Source organism: Ylistrum balloti, unplaced genomic scaffold, assembly GCF_031769215.1.
Source record: "Ylistrum balloti isolate Yb309-2 unplaced genomic scaffold, AGI_CSIRO_Ybal_v1 Utg369686, whole genome shotgun sequence".
In the NCBI taxonomy this organism is placed as follows: domain Eukaryota; kingdom Metazoa; phylum Mollusca; class Bivalvia; order Pectinida; family Pectinidae; genus Ylistrum; species Ylistrum balloti.
This window is the reverse complement of record NW_026781924.1, coordinates 571,398-595,113: the sequence shown is the minus strand read 5'-3', so window position 1 is coordinate 595,113 and position 23,716 is coordinate 571,398. Positions and strand designations below refer to the sequence as shown.

Below are 23,716 nucleotides of genomic sequence, written 5' to 3'. Positions count from 1 at the left end.
ATCCTTTCCCTCATTGTAAAAACCAACAAAGAAACATTACATGTATGTAGTTGGGAATGAGGTCTAATTCTTTACAACACTACACCACACCAAGAGGAAATCAGATACAGAATTAGACAGTTATGGGTTAGCCCAGACATAGTGACAGACAACCAACATCTATGTGTTACAGTTTAAATCCTTAATGTTTTGTTGCAGAATCCATCATACCATGTACTACCTACACACAGAATATAGGAATTGTAGGTGAAAGCACAGCCGATATCACCTCGACTATGTGACAGAAGATGGACAAAGGGCTATAACTCTAGATACAAGGTGTATTGGAATTGAAATCCTTTCTATGTGTTCAATGCTCTGTCATATAAAGAGGTACTATTAAATCAATTTGGACAATCAGGTGAGGTAGTGTTCTAGATATTCCATAAACACAGTAACATATTGTAAACAAAGGGACATTTCTGCAAGATTCTACTTCAGTACACAATACTGCTACCTCTGATAGGGCACACATAGTCACATGCAAAATTTGACAGTAGTATGAAAGTCATGCCCTTGACAAAATTCAGAAGCACTGATCGAAGAAGAATTGCTTACCAGTAATTCATTTAGGAAGTACCAGTAAAGACGAAAATTCTGTTAGAAACTCGTTGAATTATGAACAAGTTTTTTTTTTTTTCTCCCTTTGGCAAAAATTTATTAGCAATTTCATAAAAAAAATTATAATAATAACACTCTCCCCTTCCTGGTTTCATATTTGAATGAAATGATAAACATCTGTAGCTTTTGTTTATGAATATTACTGTCCAATACAAATCATACACAATGATGTTTACGCCTAAAGATATTATCCACAAGTGTTTACACTAAGGTAGCCAATATATGGATAGAGGAACCCTGGATTCCAGCTGATGAGGAAATGACTGTGACCTTTGATCTCAAAGACAGGTACAACATATTCCATCCGCTATTTGTATGTAACAGCTGTACTTAGCTATATACATATGGTGATCATGCACTAGCATTCAAGTGTTCAATATATATAGACACTAGCTTTCAATTTCAATTCTTACACTCCAAGGAAATTCAAATTTATATTTTCATGTTTTGTTTTTTTTAAAGTAACACAATAACGGCTTCCATCTAATTAAAAATCAAATGATATCAAAAGCACAACATTTAAAACATCTGTTGGAGGTGTAACATCCTGTTCATTGATATGTTTGTAACGAGGTGTCTTTAGTATGATTATCAATAAAGCTTCAGATTGACAATGAATGATATTTAATATCCGTATGAGGTGCTCTTGGTATCTCACAGTTATCATTACAGCATGACATTTTAGTTTGTTTGCTGGGTTTAACATCCATGAACAGTCAGGGTCACTTTGAGGCAGGGTCTTCCTGTAATAGCTGGTTGCTTCCTCAGTGAAAACATACCGGAGGCCCATTGCATGCCATCAAGAACAATAATAGTAAAGTGTCTTGTCCAAGGAGAAAACCATGTCAGCACAGACCTGTCTATTTCTTAGCTTCCTTAGAAACACCAACCACCATGGGTAGGGAACATCACACAATGTATCTGTCTCCTTATCCGACTGATTACAACACATATGTAAGGTCAAACTCCTTCACTATATATATTTTCTGAATAGCCAACGAAACATCTGTGCACTAATATCTAAGTAAAGGTCCACATTCATCACAGGGTGGTTAAGTGTTTGCCTTTCATCTAGATGACAGGGGTACAACTCCCCAATCAGACATGAAAAGATACGGAGTTATCTGCCCTTTTCTTCGGGTAATCCATTTTTCCTCCCACAGTATGTAGACAAAGTCCATCATCAGAAACGACCAAAAAGAATTGCACTGTGTAATGTTAACCAAGGGAAGGAGAGAATGCAGGAGGGTGTTGCTGATGCAGAAATGATAACAAAACACAAGACAGGTAAAAAAAACAGGAAAAAGTTGAGTCAATACTCACTGATTTTACTGTACACTGTCTCCCAGCGGTCATTAAAGGAATCCAGATCTGTGTTCATTTGGTCTGGGGACTTTGACCGCTTCACCAGTGATCTGCCATGGGACGTCATCTGTTCTACACGATCCTCGTTGGTCTTCATAGCTTTTAACTTCACCTATACAACAGTCAGAAATAATGTGTTGTTACGTGTGTAAGTCTGTATACCAACTACATACAGAAAAATAATGCAATGTTAAACGTATAGGTCTGTACCTCGTCTACATACAAGAAATGAGAGTCAGCAATGACTGTTTTCAAGACCAAGCCAAGGAAAATAATATTTTGAAATGTCCGCCATTTTCTTTCTATGTATTATTTGAAATGGTCTTTAATTACCTAATAGTTTAGGGGTGGCAAACGTAAAATTATTTGTTCTTTTTCTTAAGAATTATTCAAGATAACACTGAAAAGATGATATTTTCTCTGTGTCAAAAATCTTTGGAACATAAAATCTATGAAAAGCATGTTTACCTGAAGACATAAATAAATTCAATGTTCATATGAGCATCCATATCAATCTGATATAAAAATCATTTCTTAAATCATTCAAAATTAAAAAGCAAACAATAAGACAGTATTGTTAATGAAGTTCAGAAGTAACATTCTTTAATTCAGCTTTAAAAGTCACAGAAAAAGGACCGATCATTTTTGTCCAGCAAGTCTACACAGTCATTTAGAGTTACTTACCCTGCACTGTTCCAGCTGTTTCGTGATCTCAGTGGCCTCTTCTGCGATGTGTTCAGCTGTGCCGACCCATTTTTCATAGCTGCCCATGAGTTCTTGGAGGGCATGAAGTTCGTCATAGAACTTTTTGGTCTCCATGTTGAGGTCCACTTGGACCTGTGTGTCAGCCAGCAGCCTGTGGAGTCGTTCCCACCGCTGGTCGAGCTCTGTAATGGACTTCTGCAGCGCATCAAAAGGCTCACCAGCTGTCAACAAACAACAGTACTGCGTGTTACACCGTCTGACCGCATAATCTCACATGTAGGAATCACAAAACTCTCTAAAATGGCCACTGCTCTCCTTTATATAATGCAGTCTACGAAAGTTTTTCAAACAAATCAAAGCCACTTCCTTGTAGTAAACAAACATTTCAATTACATTCCATACGCCAGCAACACAACTTTTCCAAGCTATTTACAAAACATGTGCTAGCAGAGCTTTAACATTCAAATGTTATAATGTTAATTAGCTTAGACTGGAAACAACGAAAATTGCAAATATAAAACTACAAATTTTGACCCAATTTGATGTCAGTAGCCGAGGAAACAGAGACCTAACTGTCAAAATATGTAGGTAGGCAAACAAATCCTGCCTCCTCACAATAACAGCGGCAGACAGCCAGCGTTTACACAAACCAGACTCTTTACATAATAACAGAAAGTCATAGAGTAAATATCCCCAACATTCAGTGGAACTCATTACATGTTGTTCCGTCAAAAGCTGCAAATATCTAAATTTTTAGTTCAAACCAAATACTAGTCTTAACACAAAATGATTTCAAACATATTTTTTCAACTCGATCCCATTTCACAGACTAAATTATATTCACATTTAATGCTTTCTGTTCTTTTTGCAAGATTACGAAGTTAGATTATATTTATTTCCTTTCGAAGTTGATTGACATTTACCACAGACACTGCCAACCTTGTATACAACTCTTCTATCAGGACAGACAACTATCCCCTGTAACACCTCACAGAACAGCTGGCCTTCAGCTTCAGTATTTATAGCACATCTTAATTTCAAACATCTGCTTCTCATTTATAATTTTAAAACAACAGAGAAAGGCAGAAACGTGTTGACTGGATATGTCTCAATATGATTTTATTTGATTTGGGAAAAATTCCTGTCATTTCAATTAAATAATACCAAGTAACCGTACTGACAACTGACAAAAAATTTTTTACGACAGGTGTAACTCATCATAAACTCAAGCAACTTTGTAGAAAGGGAAGTAAATCTGTTGATGCAGGTCAGTAAACTTTAGAGTAAATAGGTGAAAGGGGAAATAACTCTTTCAGCCCTAAGGTTTAACAAAACTTAATCAACACTATTCTGGAATGAAGAACTTCATCCCTTATCAAGACTTTCACACAAATAAGATTTCCAGAAATCAGTTGTAGCAAGAAAAATTAATTAATTCTTGTTACAAACTTCCATTTTGCAAAATATTGAATTTGATCAATAAACTGAAGGTGATTGAAACACAAGAAAAAGGAAAAAAACAAGTAACTGGAATTCATTCTAGCAGTTTACCAATTTATATAGAATTTTGATCAAGATCAATTTAGACAATGTATTGACATAATAGTAAAAACTTTTGCCAGATTTACAGGTACGGGAGTTGGTTGGTTACTTAAATCTGTAGAAGTGTATATATTGATGAAAAAACAGCTGTAAATGTGATGACAAACCGTAAGCAGTGAAACCGAGGCATTGTCATGATCAGTCACTGTGGGTCAGATCCCAGCTTGGGAGAATTTATCTGTTCAAGATCTGCTTGGCCTTAGCAAATTGGTGTTTTTGAAAGAGCTAGACAATAGAATGCTGTGAAGAAATTGCTAATTTATAATCATTTTTACTTAATTTAAATCAGTGTAAATTCTTCATCACTTCTCTCTTGCTTCAGTTCATAAGAGAAACATATGACTTACACATTTTAAATTCTGTCAGCATACTCCTGCCAAGGGAGAGAACTTTGTACACCTCATCTGAGTGAGCCTTCACATCATTTTCTGTGTCCTGTAAAAACATGAATATTATCAAACAGTCAGATCAGTATAATCATCACCTTATCACAAGCAATATCAGTTTAATAAAATGAAATTAAAATTGGCTTTTGATATGCTACTAGAAACGATGTATGAAGTTACAGATCATATCAATATGACTATGAATAAATTCACATATGAAAAACGCGGCGTTCGAATGTGTTTACCTGTTACAGAAAACATTGTACAAGCACTAGATGTAACAAATCACGCACACATTTAGACTCTAGGCCTATCAATGAAAAATTCTTTCAGCGCTTCATTGTCCAAACACTAAATATGACAAATTGCCTGATCACAATCCTTTACGTATTAATCTCTCGGAATTGTATGGACCAGATTTCATCAAAAAGTTGGTACTGGTTTGACGGTTTCATTTTTATCATTCCTGAAGATGCACGCAACCAAGCTAAATGTATGTTTTTTGTAAACTTTTTTTAACGTGTAGGTAAGTCACTGCTACAGGATGGTGACATTAATTAAGAAGCAACCTCAAATTGGATAATTAAACTGGTAAGAGACTACGTGTTGTGTGTACGATGAACTGATACGCCGTAATTAATCATGTGTTACACACAGGTGACTTTCTACTCTATGTATGTACTGACTGATATCATCACAATACCTGTCAAATTTTTGACAAAAATTAATTTCGAGACAAGAAATAACTTTTTCCTTGCTTTACAACTAAAGGGACTGAAAAAATGCTTCAACTCAACTTAAGTTTAAACTCAATGAAATTCAAGATATCCAAACTGAAATTACAAAGATATTGAAAGAAAAAGATCGGGAAAATGTTTCGACTCAAACTGAATTTCAGCTCAAGCAATTTATAGACGATGAGTTTCAACTGTAAATGGGTACCTGCGAGACTGGTAGTAATCATATGAACTGGTATATTTCTAAGTGAAAATCAGGTTCTCTTAACCATACCTGTACAAGTACAAGCTGTTCCTCCACAGTGAACTTGTCCTGCGGGGAGAGAGATGCATCGTCCTTAGTTAACATTTCCAGTGCAGACTCTGTCTTCTCAAACCATGCGGTCAGCTCAGTCATCTCAAAATCATACTCCTTACGTGTTGCAGTGTCAACTTTTCGCTTCTTGGCAGATGACACCGTCGGTGACCTCAGTGGTCCCTCGGCAGAAAATTCTGACATCATTTCCACTGATACTTTACTCAACTCTACTCCCGATCCTGCAATCTGTAATACAAAACAACTAGCACTGTGAATCAATTCAATACAAGTCCTCAACTTATCAAATTTGCAGAAGAAAACTTGATTACTATGATGACACAATGCTCCTGTGCAATTAAATGATTTGATCATTTCAACTTTGGAACATGGTTAAGTGAATTATACCTTCATCAGCTTTTCTGCCCGCAGTAACATCAATATGTTTATTAATTTTCTACTGTTTTATCATTTCTGTCTTCATCACAACAAGCCTTTGGAAAAAAATTCTTGGGCTGAATTATATTTTTAGACATTCCATCATCAAAAATCAAAGTTAGTTACTTTTTTGGGGTTGTAAAAACAAGACATCTAAATCTAGTTTGTAAGAAAAGGCCTAGAAGGCCTGTAAATTCATGAAACATCAACAGAGGGAAATACAAAAACAAAGCCTTGGAATAATGTTTCTAAAGAAGAAGATTTATATTGGTTATCTCTGCTATACTTGACACCTGAATTAATTTTAAGTGTTCACCTGTTTACTCTGCATCTCCATCTGCCGGACAAGCTTCTCCCATCTCTCCTGGAATCCCTCCAACTGAGAGCTGATTTGTTGGACAGTCTGCTCATTGTCCACGTACTGGACAATCTGCTGACCACACTCATTTAGCTCATCAAATCTCTGGACTTGCTCCACCATATCTGTTTCTATGGCCTGGTGAAGGATAAGATGAAACTTGATTATTATTCTTTACATTAAAATGAACAAGGAACTTACATGTTGGTGAAATATGGGGAAATGAACCATTATTTATTTCAAAGTGTTATATGACAAAAAAAATCTGTTAAAAACCTATCAGTGAAAATCTAAGTATATTGTATATGTCTAAGTAACGATATGATAACAGTTTACTCCAGTGTTTGCCTCCTACCTTTAAATCCTTGACTTGTGTAATGACCTTGTCAGGGTCATTAAGGTCACACTCTCTCATCTTACTGAGAACAGACTCCTTTTCAGCTAGCCAATCAGAGAACATGGCCTGCTCCTCTGAAAAGTGCTGCCATTTAAGGAGGACTTCCTGTAGGAGGAGCCACTGTTGTTCCGTCCAGTTACAGATGATTGCCCATCGCTTTCCCAAGTTCTGAAGCTGGTTCTCCATCACCTCATAGGCTGCAAATATAAGTCACAGAGACCTAATTTTATCAAACCACCTCATAGGCTGCAAATATAAGTCACGGTGACCTAATCATCAAACTATCTCGTAGACTGCAAATATAAGTCATGGTGACCTAATCATCAAACTATCTCATAGGCTGCAAATATAAGTCACGGTGACCTAATTATCAAACTATCTCGTAGACTGCAAATATAAGTCATGGTGACCTAATCATCAAACTATCTCATAGGCTGCAAATATAAGTCACGGTGACCTAATCATCAAACTATCTCATAGGCTGCAAATATAAGTCACGGTGACCTAATTAGCAAACTATCTCATAGGCTGCAAATATAAGTCACGGTGACCTAATTATCAAACTATCTCATAGACTGCAAATATAAGTCACGGTGACCTAATTATCAAACTATCTCATAGACTGCAAATATAAGTCACGGTGACCTAATTAGCAAACTATCTCATAGGCTGCAAATATAAGTCACAGTGGCCTTATTATCAAACCACCTCATAGGCTGCAAATATAAGTCACAGTGGCCTTATTATCAAACCACCTCATAGGCTGCAAATATAAGTCACAGTGGCCTTATTATCAAACCATCTTATGTGTGGAAATACAGGTCCAGCATCTTTACAGTCTGTTAAATCTTTCTTTTATATTCATATCATGAAGTAAAATTACCATTTTTTCAGCAAACCCACATGTCATGACAAACAAGATTTCTGTGTACAGTAAAACTCATTTTATTTGACACGTGCATGTATGTGGAAGACAACAACATATTGTAAAATTAACTCATCACCTCACACACCATAGAACTAAATGTATCTATTGTAATGTTCTACATCGCTGTTTTACAAAATTACATGCAGTCTTATGAATGTCAGATATGTAGCATTACTTTACTGAAAATGTTCTCCACTGGGTAGAATTTGTAAATGTATCATATCGCAAAATCATAAAAGTATTTCTCCAGAAAACAAAAATTACCATGCAGATACAAATAAGGGAAGACCTATAACTTCTTTATTTTCACTACCAATATCATATAAATCTAGTTGCTACACCAGTTAGTTGCTGAACTGTGTCACTCACCTTGTTCTGTATTTTCATCATCTACTATGACGACCATGTCTCGCAGGTTATCGACTTTCATTTGTTGCTGTTCCAGCTCCTCCTGTAGTTTCTGTTAACAAAAATAAACATGTAGTACACAACCAGTACATTTTCTATACTATAAAACTTTTTAACAGATCTTGTGTAAAATCATAACTGGAAGATATATCACCACAGATCTTCTTTTACAGTGTGACCTTTTATTGAAAATGTTAAGAAGGACGATGATTTCGATAAAATAAATGTCGCTGTAGTTTTAGCTAGAACCCCAAGGGACAATGAATCAGAGATAACAATACTTGTACTACAATGTTTCATGGTGTTTTCTATAATTTGTATTTATTACACAATTTGCCTCATATCTTTGGCATGGAACATTAGCCAAGTATCAACTTTCGACAATTCAAAAGAAAGTTATGTGCTGAGCTCATCCAGTTCATAACTTAAACCTGTTCTTTGCAATAAATAAACATTTCATTTTTATATTATGAAATTTAAATAAGCTATCACTTTCTTCAAACTTAATGTACAGAAAGGGATGTATTACATAATTTGGCATGTGTTATACAACTTTTGTATGTTAAAAAGATATATAAATATCATTCCTTGACTTTGGCTAACATTCAAATAAAAAAAAACAAGCAACAAAAACGCTAACCAAATAAATAGGTATCAATTGCGCCATAAATAATTTGCCCGTTAAGATCGTCCTTGCTTCAGTTTTATTTATCTACATCATGTTTTATCATCTGATATCAGATTCTCTACATCTGTAGTCTGTTCATGTGTATACTCTATATCAAACAATTTGATACCTGTCTAAGCCATCATACTGCCACTGTAGACAGATATGTGAAGTGAAGGCAACAGCCAGCTTCTGAGCCAACACAGACACCACTTTGGCAGAATGTACACATACACAGCCATCAACAACAAGGTGTTCAGTTTTATTTGCAATAATATCCTACCTATTTTATTTTGTATGCCTTTTGAGTATAACACCCCTAACAGAAACGAAACAATCAGTGTAATTTGTTACACGTTTGTTTGCCAGAGGCCAATACAGATATCTGCCATGTCTGATCTCAGAGACAAACATCTTTCAACCTATTTCAAGGTATCATGAAGTGACCATATGTATATTACACTGTTGCCTTCAAAGTCACCAGATCTTGGTAGTTTACATCACAGTTCTACAGACATTCCAATATCACAATATTTTTTACCCCTTTCATATAAAAATATAACTATTTAAACAGTCTTCTGATTGTTACCTTAAAAACAAACAAAAAATTCAAAGTGCGGTGAAATAATAATCAAACTTAATCAAACATGATTCATAATTGGGAAAGTTATGTCCAAAGTTCTGTCCAAGGTACTGTAAAGTGGTGAGAAGAGAATTCATTAAGCCCGACATTATATCAATACAATTATATGTCAAGGTCCTATTTTAGCAGGAATCCTGATTCAAGCAATTTGGAAGCATTAAATTCATACGACATGAATATTAAAATTATCATCAGTTTTCCCAATGCCAATCATGATATCTGGGAACCAGTAAATGAATATTCATTGGTTAATAATTTATCTCCAGTCTCTCTAAGGGATGTGTCTCCTCTTTCATCCCCTAATATCTTACTATATCTTACGGGCCCCTTACTTTTTCCTCTAGATCCCCCTTTATACATTCGTGTTTCACTTCTTGGATTCTTTACCTCAGATTCCTTCAATTTTTTAATATGTAAATGTTCAATCTGCCATGGTTTTATTTAGGTTTGCAGGTAAATAAACTGGAAATCAAATAAATCTGTACGGACATTATCAGCCAGTGCAACGGAATCTATTCCGGAAATTTATATACAACTAAACACAGATAACGGTACCGTACTGATGATCCTCTATTGGACTTGGCTAATTGCCATATATCTTAATTGTATATGTCTTTGGATGGCTATTAATGCCTAACATGCTAACACAAATCACAAGAAAGCGTACAAAAACTCAATTTAAAACAGATCACCGATATCTAAAGTCTACCTTTACTAGATAGGGAAAAAATCCTTCTTTATTTCCATGATATATCATATCTAAAAAAATCATGAAGCTTTTCTGGCCACAAATAGGGTCTGTTTTGAAAGTTTATGATGAGCCTGTATGAAAGTTATGGAAATAAAGCATGAAAGCAGTAATGGTATTTTCATTTTCTCAAACTTTTAATGGCTGTCCCCTAGTAGCTAAGAAAGCCTTACTCTTCAGATTCTAGCTCATAAGTTTTACAGAATGATTTTCAACACCTTCTGTAAAATACATACATTGAGAGACCAGCAACAACATTAAAAACATAGCAAGAGATCGTATTGAAAATTGTGAAACTGATTTAGATGTTCTCATCAATGGGTTTTTCCGATTCTATTGCAGGCTGAAATTTCAGGAATTTCATCACAGAATTGGTTAGATTTCTTGCATAGCTCATCCAATGGAAAAAAAAACATACAAGCATTTCAGCAATTTGCTGTAAGGAAATTTCCAGCTCAGTAACTCGTCTCTGTGGAAGGATTTGTTTTTTGAATTGAAATAAAATATATTCCGGAAAGACAGCTTGTTTATCATAAGAAACTTGTTAACGCTTTCAACCATTTCCTTCACCCGGTTGTCTGGGTTACAGAAGACACATCACTATTGCTGCCCATAAAGTTTAGGCAAGTTTTTTGTCATTCAAGATCTACATCCTCAAAATGTTTGAAAAGACAACACAGATACAAGGTTCTTCCAGACAGTGACTTTAGGAGATTCTGATAATGTAACTTCAAATTATTTTCATCATCCATCATTACCGTAAAATCAAATCTAACCTCACACTGCCATAAATATTTTATCAAAGTGAGTCTGTTGACCCAAATCCTTATGTATGGGAATAGAAAAGTCTGTACATTTACCACACCAGAACAAAATGTTGATGAAAGGGTCAGGCAGTTGGCACTTTGGGTGAGGAGAATACAAGTGAATATGTACACAAAATCAATATGTTCTGATACTTTAGGAAGCATCAAGCAGTTAGAAGTACAGAAAAAATATTTCTAAACTAAATTATGCATGATATCTGTTACAAGTAGATATAAGCAACAAGTCAAGATAATTAATCTTATTGTAAACCTTCAATATCACAATGAGTGTTTCTGTCTTTGTAAAACGTATTTCAAAAATTTTTGTTAGAAGTTGTGAGAATTGTTATTAAGCTCTTCTACAGGATTATCCTTCGTCTTGTATTTATCCTTGTATGTGATGATACCACTTGACTCAGTATATTCTTGCTGAAAAATTGAACACCACTTGTCATATACATTATAAGTATTAAACAATTTAACTGTAGAGGTTGGTCATCTACTCTCTCTATGATTAGATATATATTTACCCTATGATCATCCACTTGTTTTCGAATAGCTGCCAAGTCTGATCCAATTGGTTCCTGGTTTTGAATTCGAGCCTCAGTTTGGCCCATCCAATGAGCAAGCTCATCCAACTGTTTCTGTTGAAGTTCCATTAACGCCTTGTGTAAACTAAAATGACAAAACATACACATCCATATGATGTAATACCAAACATGTGTAAATACATACACAACATATATACTATACCTATAACATCGTTTTTTTCACCAGTGTCTAAATGTTGCTATTTTTACCAAAATATTTTTTCGTTTTTGAATTATATAAGATCCAATCAGACTCACACACACACACACACACTGCTGTCATAAACAGATATATTTTGGTCTTCATTTTTGTGTCAGCAAAACAATTAGGATCTTGTAAATATATCTAACTGTTTTAATTCTATCCCTTCTTCTAAAATAAATAAATTTATGACCATAATCTCCTTTAACAAGATAAACTTAAGCATTCTTATATATCAAAAATCATATTCCAGTCATTAGTTATAATCATGTGTAAATGGTGTGTGTATGACAAGGGATTCAGATTTGTAGGTGCCCTTTTGTTTCCAAATGATGCTCCAACATCCAGAGAAATACTTGTGTACACACTGTGAGATTTGTAGACTGTACTTCATTAAAATCAACAAATAGACAAACCGAACAAAAAATCTAATTTTAGATATTTAACTTTTTCTTAACAATTGTTCAATCAGAAAATATCGTTTTTAGTTAAAATAATAATTTTAAATGACTGACAGCAATGATACCACTATATTAAATAATTGTACACACATTTAAGTCCTTCTTCTTCATCAATTCCTTCTAACTATAGACAAGAGAGTTCCACATGATCCACCTAAATTGGGTCAAAACACCATATGAAACGGAAACTCTTATCAAAAGTAAACATAGACACTCTTACCATTTCCTCCATGATGTCACAATCTTCCTCTTTATCATTAGTTTAGTGATGTTTTCTACCAATGATTACTCATAATACCTTGTCTGACATGATAAGTGATGGTCATTATGACCTTGAACTTAAACCTTCAACCTTGAATTCAAACATTAAAGACAATGTTGATCCTAATTGATTTCTAATCTAAGTATTGCTTTTATCCTGCAAAAAGCCCGCAGGCCAACACAAAGGTTTTGACTCAAATTAGGGAGTGGGCTGCCTGAAATAGCACGTTAACATTTTTCTGCATCACAAGTCAAAATCAATTATGTAGCTGTTGTTTGTCCCTAACCATACCATAGTAATTTTGTTTTTCTCTCATTTAAGAATCAGAATAAAAATTTGATTTAAATTATGTTTGCTACATCTTTGAATATGAAATCTTAAATTTTAGCTACCATCTGTCAATGCATAAAACTGAAAGATTAGCAGTTAAATGATTTGATTTTGAATTCCTTTCAAAATGATTTGTCTTCAGTTTTGAAATTATCTGTACAAGCTTCTGCCTGATGCTTGATAGCAGCAATCTTAAACTGTGTTTAAGATAAGATTAATACTTAAAACACCAAAAGCTATAATTGAGCTTTCCTGTACAATCAAAGTAGATAACCCTAATGCTATCAAAATACATCATTCAAAAAATATCGAGTGCATGTAAACACATCTAAGCATTTCCATGAAACAGATCTGAATCTCGAAAACGGTTGAATGCTAATGGATTTGCATGTATAACTGGAATAGTGATAAACAATCACTTTCACACCAATGCTTTGTCAGTGTAGCTTCAGAACAGTACACATTGACAATATCTTTTTTTCTTCAATTCATACCAAATCCCCCCTTCCAAACCCCAAACCTTCTCCTCAATTGCAAAACAATGGATAAACCTTGTTTCTGTGTAAAAAAAAAAATCCAGACAGCATTTTGAAAAAAATTCTTCCAACTTCAATGCTAATAATATCTGTGCCCTCTGTGAGTTTGGTTTGGCATATTGATCTGACAAAAGCTCACAGCTTAAATACAAATTTAATTGCATGTGGTACTTTTCTTTCCTAATTATAATCAAGCGAAATGGTTTTGTTTTAAAGTAAATGGGTCGTTTGTACAGATTAGCTGTGAATGGTTTATTTCCTTGATTATAAATTGCCTGCATGACTATTGTAAAATATTCTGTCCCCAATGATCATCACAATCACTAAGAGAGATTTGTTGTGCTGTAGAGTAATATATTGTGTGTTTTTTTTATAAATCCACCATGTTAGATATACACTATATTCATGCATAGCAAGATAGGGGATCTCAAGATGTCAGTGACAGGTGGCCTTCCGAGGGACCGAACACTCTAAACCTGACAGCACTTACGATTAAACTAACAGTATGTAATAGATCATAGTTAAGTCATTAGAACGGAAACCACTTGTATCTTCTACTAGACTAATGAATATGAGACTGATTGTTATAAATAGCTTCACATGGACTAAACATGTCGGACTATTTACTAAGATTTAGCCTAACATGGACTAAACATGTATGACTATTTACTATGATTTAGCCTCACATGGACTAAACATGTCTGACTAGTTACTAAGCTATGTTTGAAGACTGGGACTTTTAACACATTAAAGCATGTCTATAATGAAGGAAGCACCTGGGGTGAAGAGGCTGTGGTGTCTGTTTCACTCACACGCTTGTCAGGTAATTTGGCGTGAAATGTGAATTACATAGACTCATTAGTGTAATAAGTCAGGACAAGTGTAGTACAGCCCTTCCTGGCTGACAGACAGATCATACAACACAAAACAGGTAAGAGGTGTTATATCTCAAAACAGGTCCACATACTGACAAGGGGGATAACTCAAATGGAGGATAGGTAATGGAATAACCACAAAACAGGTCCACATACTGACAAGGGGGATAACTCAAATGGAGGATAGGTAATGGAATAACCACAAAACAGGTCCACATACTGACAAGGGGGGTAACTCAAATGGAGGATAGGTAATGGAATAACCACAAAACAGGTCCACATACTGACAAGGGGGATAACTCAAATGACTTAGAGTTGTTGAAATTACCACAAAACAGAGTATAATATTGGCAAGGGGGAATAACTCTAAATTGGATATCTTAAACAGTTACAAAGGGCTGGGGTCTCTGAACTGGGCTTAATCTACCATATTTTCCTGATAATAAGTCACACCTTTTTTCCTTGCGAGTCAGGCATGTAGCTTACATGCCAATGTGGCTTACATTAGACAAAAAAAAAAGCATGACGGGAAAAAAAACAAAAAGAAAATACAAGAAGGGTACCAGTACATCAGTACGAGATGGAGAGTTTATTTACCCGTAGTTGTTCATTACATGTTCATGACTGAAATAGATTGTCTTGAACCATCAATTGCTATCATATCCAGGATTTTTGAATATTTAAATAAAAATAACATTCTTGCGGTTTTAACTAATCTTACCTTTAAATATGTATCACAATACTATCTTCTAGACTTTCACAGTTACTTCATAGCCATAACAGAAGTTTACAATAGCCTTTTGCATCCTAGGATCAACAGGTCATTAGGTTATAGGTCAAATTCTAGAATGACAGCTATGCTTGCTTACAATATGAATGCTTTTGTGTAATTTACAAGAAGAAATAATATGGGGCTATACGAATTCGTTCAGCATGCAATGGCTTTCATTAATATTTAACAGTACAGACAGCGATGGAGAGATTGTTTAGTAAACCATACGTAACATCAGGCCCTATATCTGTGCATAGACAATCTGTGAAGGCACCCAAGCCAAATGAGTTTGTTTTTTGCTATTTTAAGTTTTTTGAAATACATAAACAAGATAAAGAATTATCTGTGTAGAATTCATTTGCAAACTTTATTAAATGTTTCAATGACGATAAATTGCCTTCCATTGTCTGTTATATCAAAGAACATTTGTCAATGTAACAGTTATCACTTTGTAAGAACTGCCTTCCGTTATCTGTTACCATTATATTAAACATCAACAATAGTGGTCACCATCAAGGGTGCGGCTTATATCTCAGTGCGGCTTATATACCAGTGCAGCTTATATACCAGTGCGGCTTATATACCATTGGGAATTATGACGCGGAAAATACAGTAAACAAGTATATAGAATCTTGTAGGTATAGCTCCTTACATGAGGGAAGAGGAGTGTGGGTGGTGATTTATACAATGGCATTGTTACAGAGGAGGAGTAAAGGAAACAGGTTACATTAGTGGTTGAAACCCTGATCGAAACATCTTTTCAATTCTTCTCTGTCAGTTTTAAAGGTCATGTGTACTTTACAAACCCACGCATGAATAACATGCAGGTTGTTGACAAGCAGTGAACAGTTGTAGCATGCACTGATACAGCCCTACTGTCTTTTCTACAACAATATCCATCATCCTACCCCACTGAAACAGCTTATATTTGGTTGCGGATTATTATCCAAGATCTTTATAGACAATTCTCCCAAGTTGGCAACACAACACTATAAATTATAAAGAACTTCTAACTCAAAGCCAGGCTCCTGTTCTATAAGTAATGCTAATGATCCAATACCCTGCAAACTTCACCTGAAATCACTACACCCATCCCTGTGATTTCTTCTACAGAAACAGATATTTAACCCTTCCTATATTAAAACTGCCTGGCATGTATCCAGCAAACTATATATACTTACAAACTGATACCCCCATATCTCAAATTTATAATTAACCCTACAAGACAAATTGAACATGCTATGCCCAGGTCACTGACACTCCAAAATGGCATGTGGCAGGCATCAAGAGTTACCTGCCCTTTGGCAGCCAATAGCTTGATATAGCCCCTCCATAACCTTCACCTACCACACAGAACCTTCTAACACCTCACTGATAGGGAAGCAGGTTGAATTGTGGTGATAGAGTAAAAAGATAAGGAGAAGAAGATAGCAGGGACCATTTCATGGTTCTACCATCTTTAATGCAGCCTCAACATCAGATATGAATTGGGGAAATGTAAAGCTCTGTTAGTTAAACACTGCCAGAACCAGGTCTGTATAGTGTAGAGAGATGAGTATCTACAAATAAAGGTAACAGGCACAGGTAATATGTTTCCGAAATTGAAAGACAATGCATGGGATTGAGGTGGAGGAAAATGTATGCAGGCTTACATCAGGGATGGAGGGAGGGGGGAGGGGATTACTTGATAAAACAAAAACAGAAAACAACATCTTATATTTAACACAACAACACACCTGTGGGTGAGATAGGGAATCTCAACCACACTAAATTGCACTATGTGACTAGTACCTACGGGTAAATATACATAACACTGGTCATATAGATGTAGGTGGGGCTTCGTGCAGCTAGATAGACTGGCTACCAGCCCAGAAAGTCTTTGAAAAGAAATGCTTGACTAAATTCTTACAAAGGCTTATTGCCCTTATGAAGCACGATTTCATTCAAAATTTAATATTCCATTGAGAAGGGCCAGTCTAGGGGTGAAACAAAGCAGTCAAATCTGAATGCTTCTTTTTATTTTATTTTTTTTTCAAGAAAATGGGAAAGGTAGGTAGATGGTAGCTATGAAGGAATTACAGAATAGATGCTAAATGTTTGTATGGAAAAGATTCTGATACTCCCAACATATCAGATCCCTCCATCAAAAACATGTGTGCAAATAAAATGAAACAATATTATAACTGGCAGAAGATATTTCAAATGAATCAGATAACTCAGATGTTACCACTATAGTACAGAGTCAGTAATATCCAGGCAGCTATAAAGATACAGATATGACCTAGTACAGAAAGAGATTCGGGGTGAGGATATCTACAGACAGGGATTCAGGGTGAGGATATGTACAGACAGAGATTCAGGGTGAGGATATGTACAGACAAGCAGTCAGGGTGAGGATATGTACAGACAGAGATTCAGGGTGAGGATATGTACAGACAGGGAGTCAGGGTGAGGAAATGTACAGACAAGCAGTCAGGGTGAGGATATGTACAGACAGGGATTCAGGGTGTGGATATCTACTGACAGGGATTCAGGGTGAGGATATGTACTACCAAGGATTCAGGGTGAGGATATGTACTACCAAGGATTCAGGGTGAGGATATGTACAGACAGGGATTCAGGGTGAGGATATGTACAGACAGGGATTCAGGGTGAGGATATGTACAGACAGGGATTCAGGGTGAGGATATGTACAGACAGAGATTCAGGGTGAGGATATGTACAGACAGGGATTCAGGGTGAGGATATGTACAGACAGGGATTCAGGGTGAGGATATGTACAGACAGGGATTCAGGGTGAGGATATGTACAGACAGGGATTCAGGGTGAGGATATGTACTACCAAGGATTCAGGGTGAGGATATGTACAGACAGGGAGTCAGGGTGAGGATATGTACAGACAGGGAGTCAGGGTGAGGATATGACCTAGTAAAGGCAGAGATTTAGGGTGAGGATATGTACAGACAGGGAGTCAGGGTGAGGATATGTACAGACAGGGATTCAGGGTGAGGATATGTACAGACAGGGAGTCAGGGTGAGGATATGTACAGACAGGGATTCAGGGTGAGGATATGTACAGACAGGGAGTCAGGGTGAGGATATGTACAGACAGGGAGTCAGGGTGAGGATATGACCTAGTAAAGGCAGAGATTTAGGGTGAAGATTGAGATTAAAGATTAAAGATTACACATGCTCCAGGCTAGACTAATGTGGACATGGATACCTGGAGTATCAGGTGTGGCCTAAATGGTCTGATAACCTGATTTCCCACTGATACAGTGATTGTTGCACTTAAGAAAGGCAATACGCATATAACTTTGGACACCTACCCCATTCTATTACCTTGAAATCTTGAAACAATGACTAACAGAGATATCAGGTACCTTACTGAGAGTACTGCTGAAGATTTCAGCCAAAGGTCCTACATACCTGTCTTCATCCATGAGGGACCATGCACAGGGGATGTTGGGGAAAATAGTGGTACTCCTACTGACATCCAGCACTAACTCACCAATACAGTGACCCAGACTGACCAAGGCACAGACTGACCAGTTACAAAGTGATTACAAATTGCCTGTATGTTGCAGAACAGATCTACTAGTGATAACAACATACTGGCCTGTAATTACTGCAAGGACACACACCATGGGGGAAAAACTGCCAAATTATCTCAATGATACCAACACAGAGATTATCACAAGTCAAAGAATCTGTTTTTCATTAGTCAAAAAACAGAAATACAGCGTTTAATATTTCTTGCGTCAAAAATATGTATATACTGAAAACTACAGACCATCTCTTCATAGTTAACCTGTTTCTTACTCTTCATATATTAAAAAGTCTTAAAAAGAGACAGCTAATGACTTGTCATATAACCTGTTTCTCATTTGTAATATAGGTCTATAAGGGGGAAAGAGAGAGTTTAACACTAATCATATAACCTGTTTCTCATTTGTAATATAGGTCTACAAGGGAGAGATAGAGAGTTTAACACTAATCATATAACCTGTTTCTCATTTGTAATATAGGTCTACAAGGGAGAGATAAAGAGTTTAACACTAATCATATAACCTGTTTCTCATGTGTAAGTACACAAGACAGAAAAATTTAACCTACATGTTTCTCATTTGTCACAGAACGTTGAATGGGAAAGTGATAGAGATCTCCACTGGTACAAAACACACAAATAGTCTAGGAGATATAAAACCAGCTGAGAATGTAGACAGGAATTCTGGTAACACTAAGTAATCACAACACAGGTTTTATATACTACCTCCGGGTTTTATGTTTACGATTATCTGAAATGTATAACACTCAGCTGTTGATTATATCATTAAATTAATCACCTTGCTGAGCTCTGCGTTGTGTGTAGTGTACTAATTACGCCTTGTTATACTGTAGACATTTAGATAAAATATGACATGGTCTAGCTTGAAGCATAATCTATCAACTTCAAGTCAATAATAAAAGTCCAAACAGATATGTAATTCAATCAAACTCCCATCCTTTCAATAACTTTTTAAGTTCCTTCGATGTCACACACTTCTGTCTCTTCATTCAACTATATTCTCCTTTTAGATATGAAGTTCCTCCCCCAGTGTCCCATGTCTATGTCCCTTCATTCACCTGTATTTTCCTTTTAGATATGAAGTTCCTCCCCCAGTGTCCCATGTCTATGTCCCTTCATTCACCTGTATTTTCCTTTTAGATATGAAGTTCCTCCCCCAGTGTCCCATGCCTCTGTACCTTCATTCACCTGTATTTTCAATGTTCATTAAGCCCCATGTCATATCTGTGTCCCTTCCTTATTTACTTCACAGTTCTTGAGATCCAATACTCACCAGCTCTGTCTGTGTATAGTCTTCATTCGGAGGTCCTCCCAGCGATGATTGAGAAGCCCCATCTGTACTCGAATCTCACTTTCCTCCTCCTCAAGTATCTTGCCCTCTGAAATCAAGTCATTCCCCTCCTTGACAACCAGTCCGATGCTGTCCTGGTGTTTGGTCAGTTCCAACATAAACACCTATGATATAAAAACAAAGCTCTACGTAAAATCACATTTAACTAGACATTACAATAATAATGTGAAGGTCAGAGAGAATGCATCAATGTCAACAGCAATGTCAAGGTCACACAGAATGTATCAATGTCAAGGTCACACAGAACGTTTTAATGTCAAGGTCACACAGAACGTTTTAATGTCAATAACAATGTAAAGGTCACACAGAATGTATCAATGTCAAAAGCAATGTCAAGGTCACATAGAATGCATCAATGTCAATGACAATGTCATGGTCACACAGAATGCATCAATTTCAATGATACTGTTGAGGTCATCAAGAATTGCAACAATGTTAAGATTTGAATTTTATCTACAGAGTGAACTATTTAATGTGCAATCACTAACTGAAAGTAAAGGTCAAAATGCAACAACAAATTGATGGAGTCAAGTAAAAAACTGGTTAAGGGTCACAAAACATTCCCTTTTTTGAATGGATTAATCCCCAAACAATAAGGATCAGAAATCTTTACCTCTAACACTAAACTGAGGATATGTTGGGTGGAAATGCTATGAAATACTGAAATAAAAGAACAAACTGAGGGAAATGATCCAATCATCTTTTAAGTTGTACGTACAATGAAGTAATTTTTTTAAAAGAACTCAAGTTTGTTATGTCTAATTGGAAGGACTGTCAGGTATTGAGAGATCCCATTGCGAACAGGTTTCCAACTTGTTGCTTGTCTGACATCTATTTCAGTAAACTGACTTCAGAGTTTGGCACACATTTTCTGCTCTATCATTTTAATTGTTAGTTACACTAGGAAGTTTACATTACAGTTTTTTCTTGGTGTTTTATTGGAGCATCTGTTACGTGCTGAAAATAAAACAGGATATAAGGACTGTGCCAGACATTTTTTTCTTGTTTTTCCTTTTTAGTAAAGAAATTAATCCATCAATTTATTCCACAAATCTACGTTTGTCTACCATCATTTAGCAGATTCCTCATGAAAATTTCAAACACCTCGACAAATATTAACAAGAGCTAAAAGGTCAAGGTCAGTAACAGAAATTTTCTCTTTTCTTTCCCCTTTCTTCCTTTAATCATAAAAATGATAAAAACATCTAATTTGTTCTTCAATACTGTGAAGATAGAGTACAGATTTAAAATGACTGCTTGTGGTATGTAATGATAAATACAGGGCTAGCTTACAAGACTCCAAAATCTCCTATCACATTAAGTATGGAAGTTTTGTCCTGTCTTTATCCAACTTTGGCTCTGATAATATGCTTTTAATCACCGTGTATAAAGAGTTGCATAACATAACTCAGGTAGGAGATTATAAACACTGATCCGTTTAACACATACTATGTATGATCCATGTGAAATCTCTGCCGTTCCCTAAACCCATCCAGATAGAGAAAGTAAGTTTTAAATCTACTAAACCATTCCCAATCCAAAAACAGTTAATCTATCTATATCAACTTATAATTAAATACAGCAACTTACGACATACCATGTTTTAATTTGATACACCCTTAACACAACTGGACAACAACATGTATGTATCTAATTCTATTTCTCTTCTGATTCATTTGGTGTGATTTCATCACAGTGACAAATTATAACAGGCATAGAGTGAAAATTGAAGCTCACATTTTTTCTGCTGACAATAATGAATCCAATTCTAACATATCAGTAACATTGAAAGACTTCCTATGAAGGTAGATAGTCTTTATAATATTAGTACCTATCCTGCTTTCACAATCTCTGACAACACTATACCTGATGTGGAAATATCGCTACTTTCAATATCACAGCCTTCCTAACAAGTCATTAAATTAACATAACATTGGAAAATCTAATAACATGAGTATCAATCACTAAGCCCAGGATCTGCAGGGTCTAACATCTATTCTCTGATTTAACAGTAGGCTCATTACAAAACAGTGAAAAAATCTATGATGATAAATTCTCCTGAACAGAAATATCTACTGGTAGGTTTAAAAGGAAAATTTTAAAAATGAATTATACATCAGCGGTCAGTGTTTAGTTCCCCTTTCATTTAATTTCAATAATGAATACACTCCAACATATTTTTCCATCATATAGTTAAGTCGTTTCTAAGGATAGAATTTGATGGACTTGTTTGTTTTTTCTATGTTATGACACCATATGTCGTGTGATGAGGGTGCCCACTTGGAGTCAAGGATTTAATAATATTAACTCGTCCCTTCAAACCACAGCCAAAACACAAACAACTAGGTGTGTTACCAATAATAATAATAATTGTATTGGATCATTATACCATGTCCTTCAACCCTCTAATCTTTCTTAAAGGAACAACAGAACAGAAATTTACCAAAGTTTTGTTAGCATACTCAGTTCACAAGATGTCAGAATTTTTATTTTTTATTTTATTTTGAAAGACTTCATTGCTTCAAGAAACATAGCACATCATTTTTGGTGTTTTGTTTCATATTCTAATCTTTTTCTTCTTGTCATTCTTGTTCATGTTGCATTCTTTTCTCTTCATGAAGCTAAGCAATCTTAGATCAACTGAAAAGCAGAGGTGATGTTAGGAAGGAGACAGGTGTCTGTGTCAGTTACAAGCTTGATAATCACTAGGCACAGCACATAACAGGCAAGGTTTGTGATAACCAGGATGCCTGGCATGTAATAATGGCCATATTTATGTTCTTTTTGATGTTGTGTTAGAATGATATTTAGCAAGACTAGGTCAGGAAGTAGATAAGAACTCCATTACTAGGACAAGAATATAGAACAAAACCGTATACCAATAAACAGATATATACTGATGATCAGAATAGGAGTAATGTATATGGTATTTTGTATCCTAAATCTTAACAAACATAGATGATGTCAAGAAATCAGTTTGATTAAGTAGGTAAATAAATCTTTCATAATTTGAGTGGAATATTTCATAGACCTTATAAAGAAATACTGTCCATTCAGCATATTATCTAAAACAAATTTAATAATTTTGGTTTGAATTACAAGCTTATAAGTTGTCCTGTTGTGTCTTCTTTGTTGAAAAATCAATATTCTGGAAAATGGTTTTTAATTGAAACCGTTAGCAATATCATCAATATTCTGCTAAAAGTAACATCACATTGTAAGAAATGAATTTTGTCACATGCTGAGTCTTCTTCAGCTTATAACTTTGTTTTGTCAGTGTTTTTTTTTACATGGCTGTTAAAACATCCCCATTAAACAATTTTAACAGAAGATTAACCGTTTGAGCCTGTTTTTATTTCCGCTTCTATCACTTTGGTTTAATAGCAGTATACAGCTATACACACATGGCTCGGAAAGGCTTTCTATTCCAGTCAGTCTACCAGAATTCACAGACCATTATTGGCCCTTACAGACCCCTAATGGAAAGTACACACCGTTACAGCCATCAAAAGTCTTCTGATGGTTCACCCTAAAACACCATCCCATCTGTATAGGGATGATGGTACTAGTATAGGTACATTAATCTAACTTATTATAGTACCTAAAGACATGCAACGTTAGCATGA

General features: G+C 35.5%; 1 protein-coding gene across 1 annotated transcript in view; it reads right to left on the bottom strand.

The window, feature by feature from the left end:
• LOC132564996 (dystrophin-like) overlaps positions 1–23,716 on the bottom strand; it is a gene marked incomplete at its 3' end in the record, with an annotated part of 240,840 nt that overhangs the window by 154,532 nt on the left and 62,592 nt on the right. The window contains exons 11-19 of the mRNA XM_060229602.1: positions 20,013–20,194; positions 11,674–11,818; positions 8,241–8,331; positions 6,902–7,140; positions 6,505–6,684; positions 5,730–5,999; positions 4,680–4,767; positions 2,710–2,951; positions 1,984–2,137 (exon numbers count right to left, since the gene is read on the bottom strand). Of these exons, the coding sequence (XP_060085585.1) occupies positions 1,984–2,137; positions 2,710–2,951; positions 4,680–4,767; positions 5,730–5,999; positions 6,505–6,684; positions 6,902–7,140; positions 8,241–8,331; positions 11,674–11,818; positions 20,013–20,194 (1,591 nt within the window). The remainder of the gene's footprint in view (positions 1–1,983; positions 2,138–2,709; positions 2,952–4,679; positions 4,768–5,729; positions 6,000–6,504; positions 6,685–6,901; positions 7,141–8,240; positions 8,332–11,673; positions 11,819–20,012; positions 20,195–23,716) is intronic.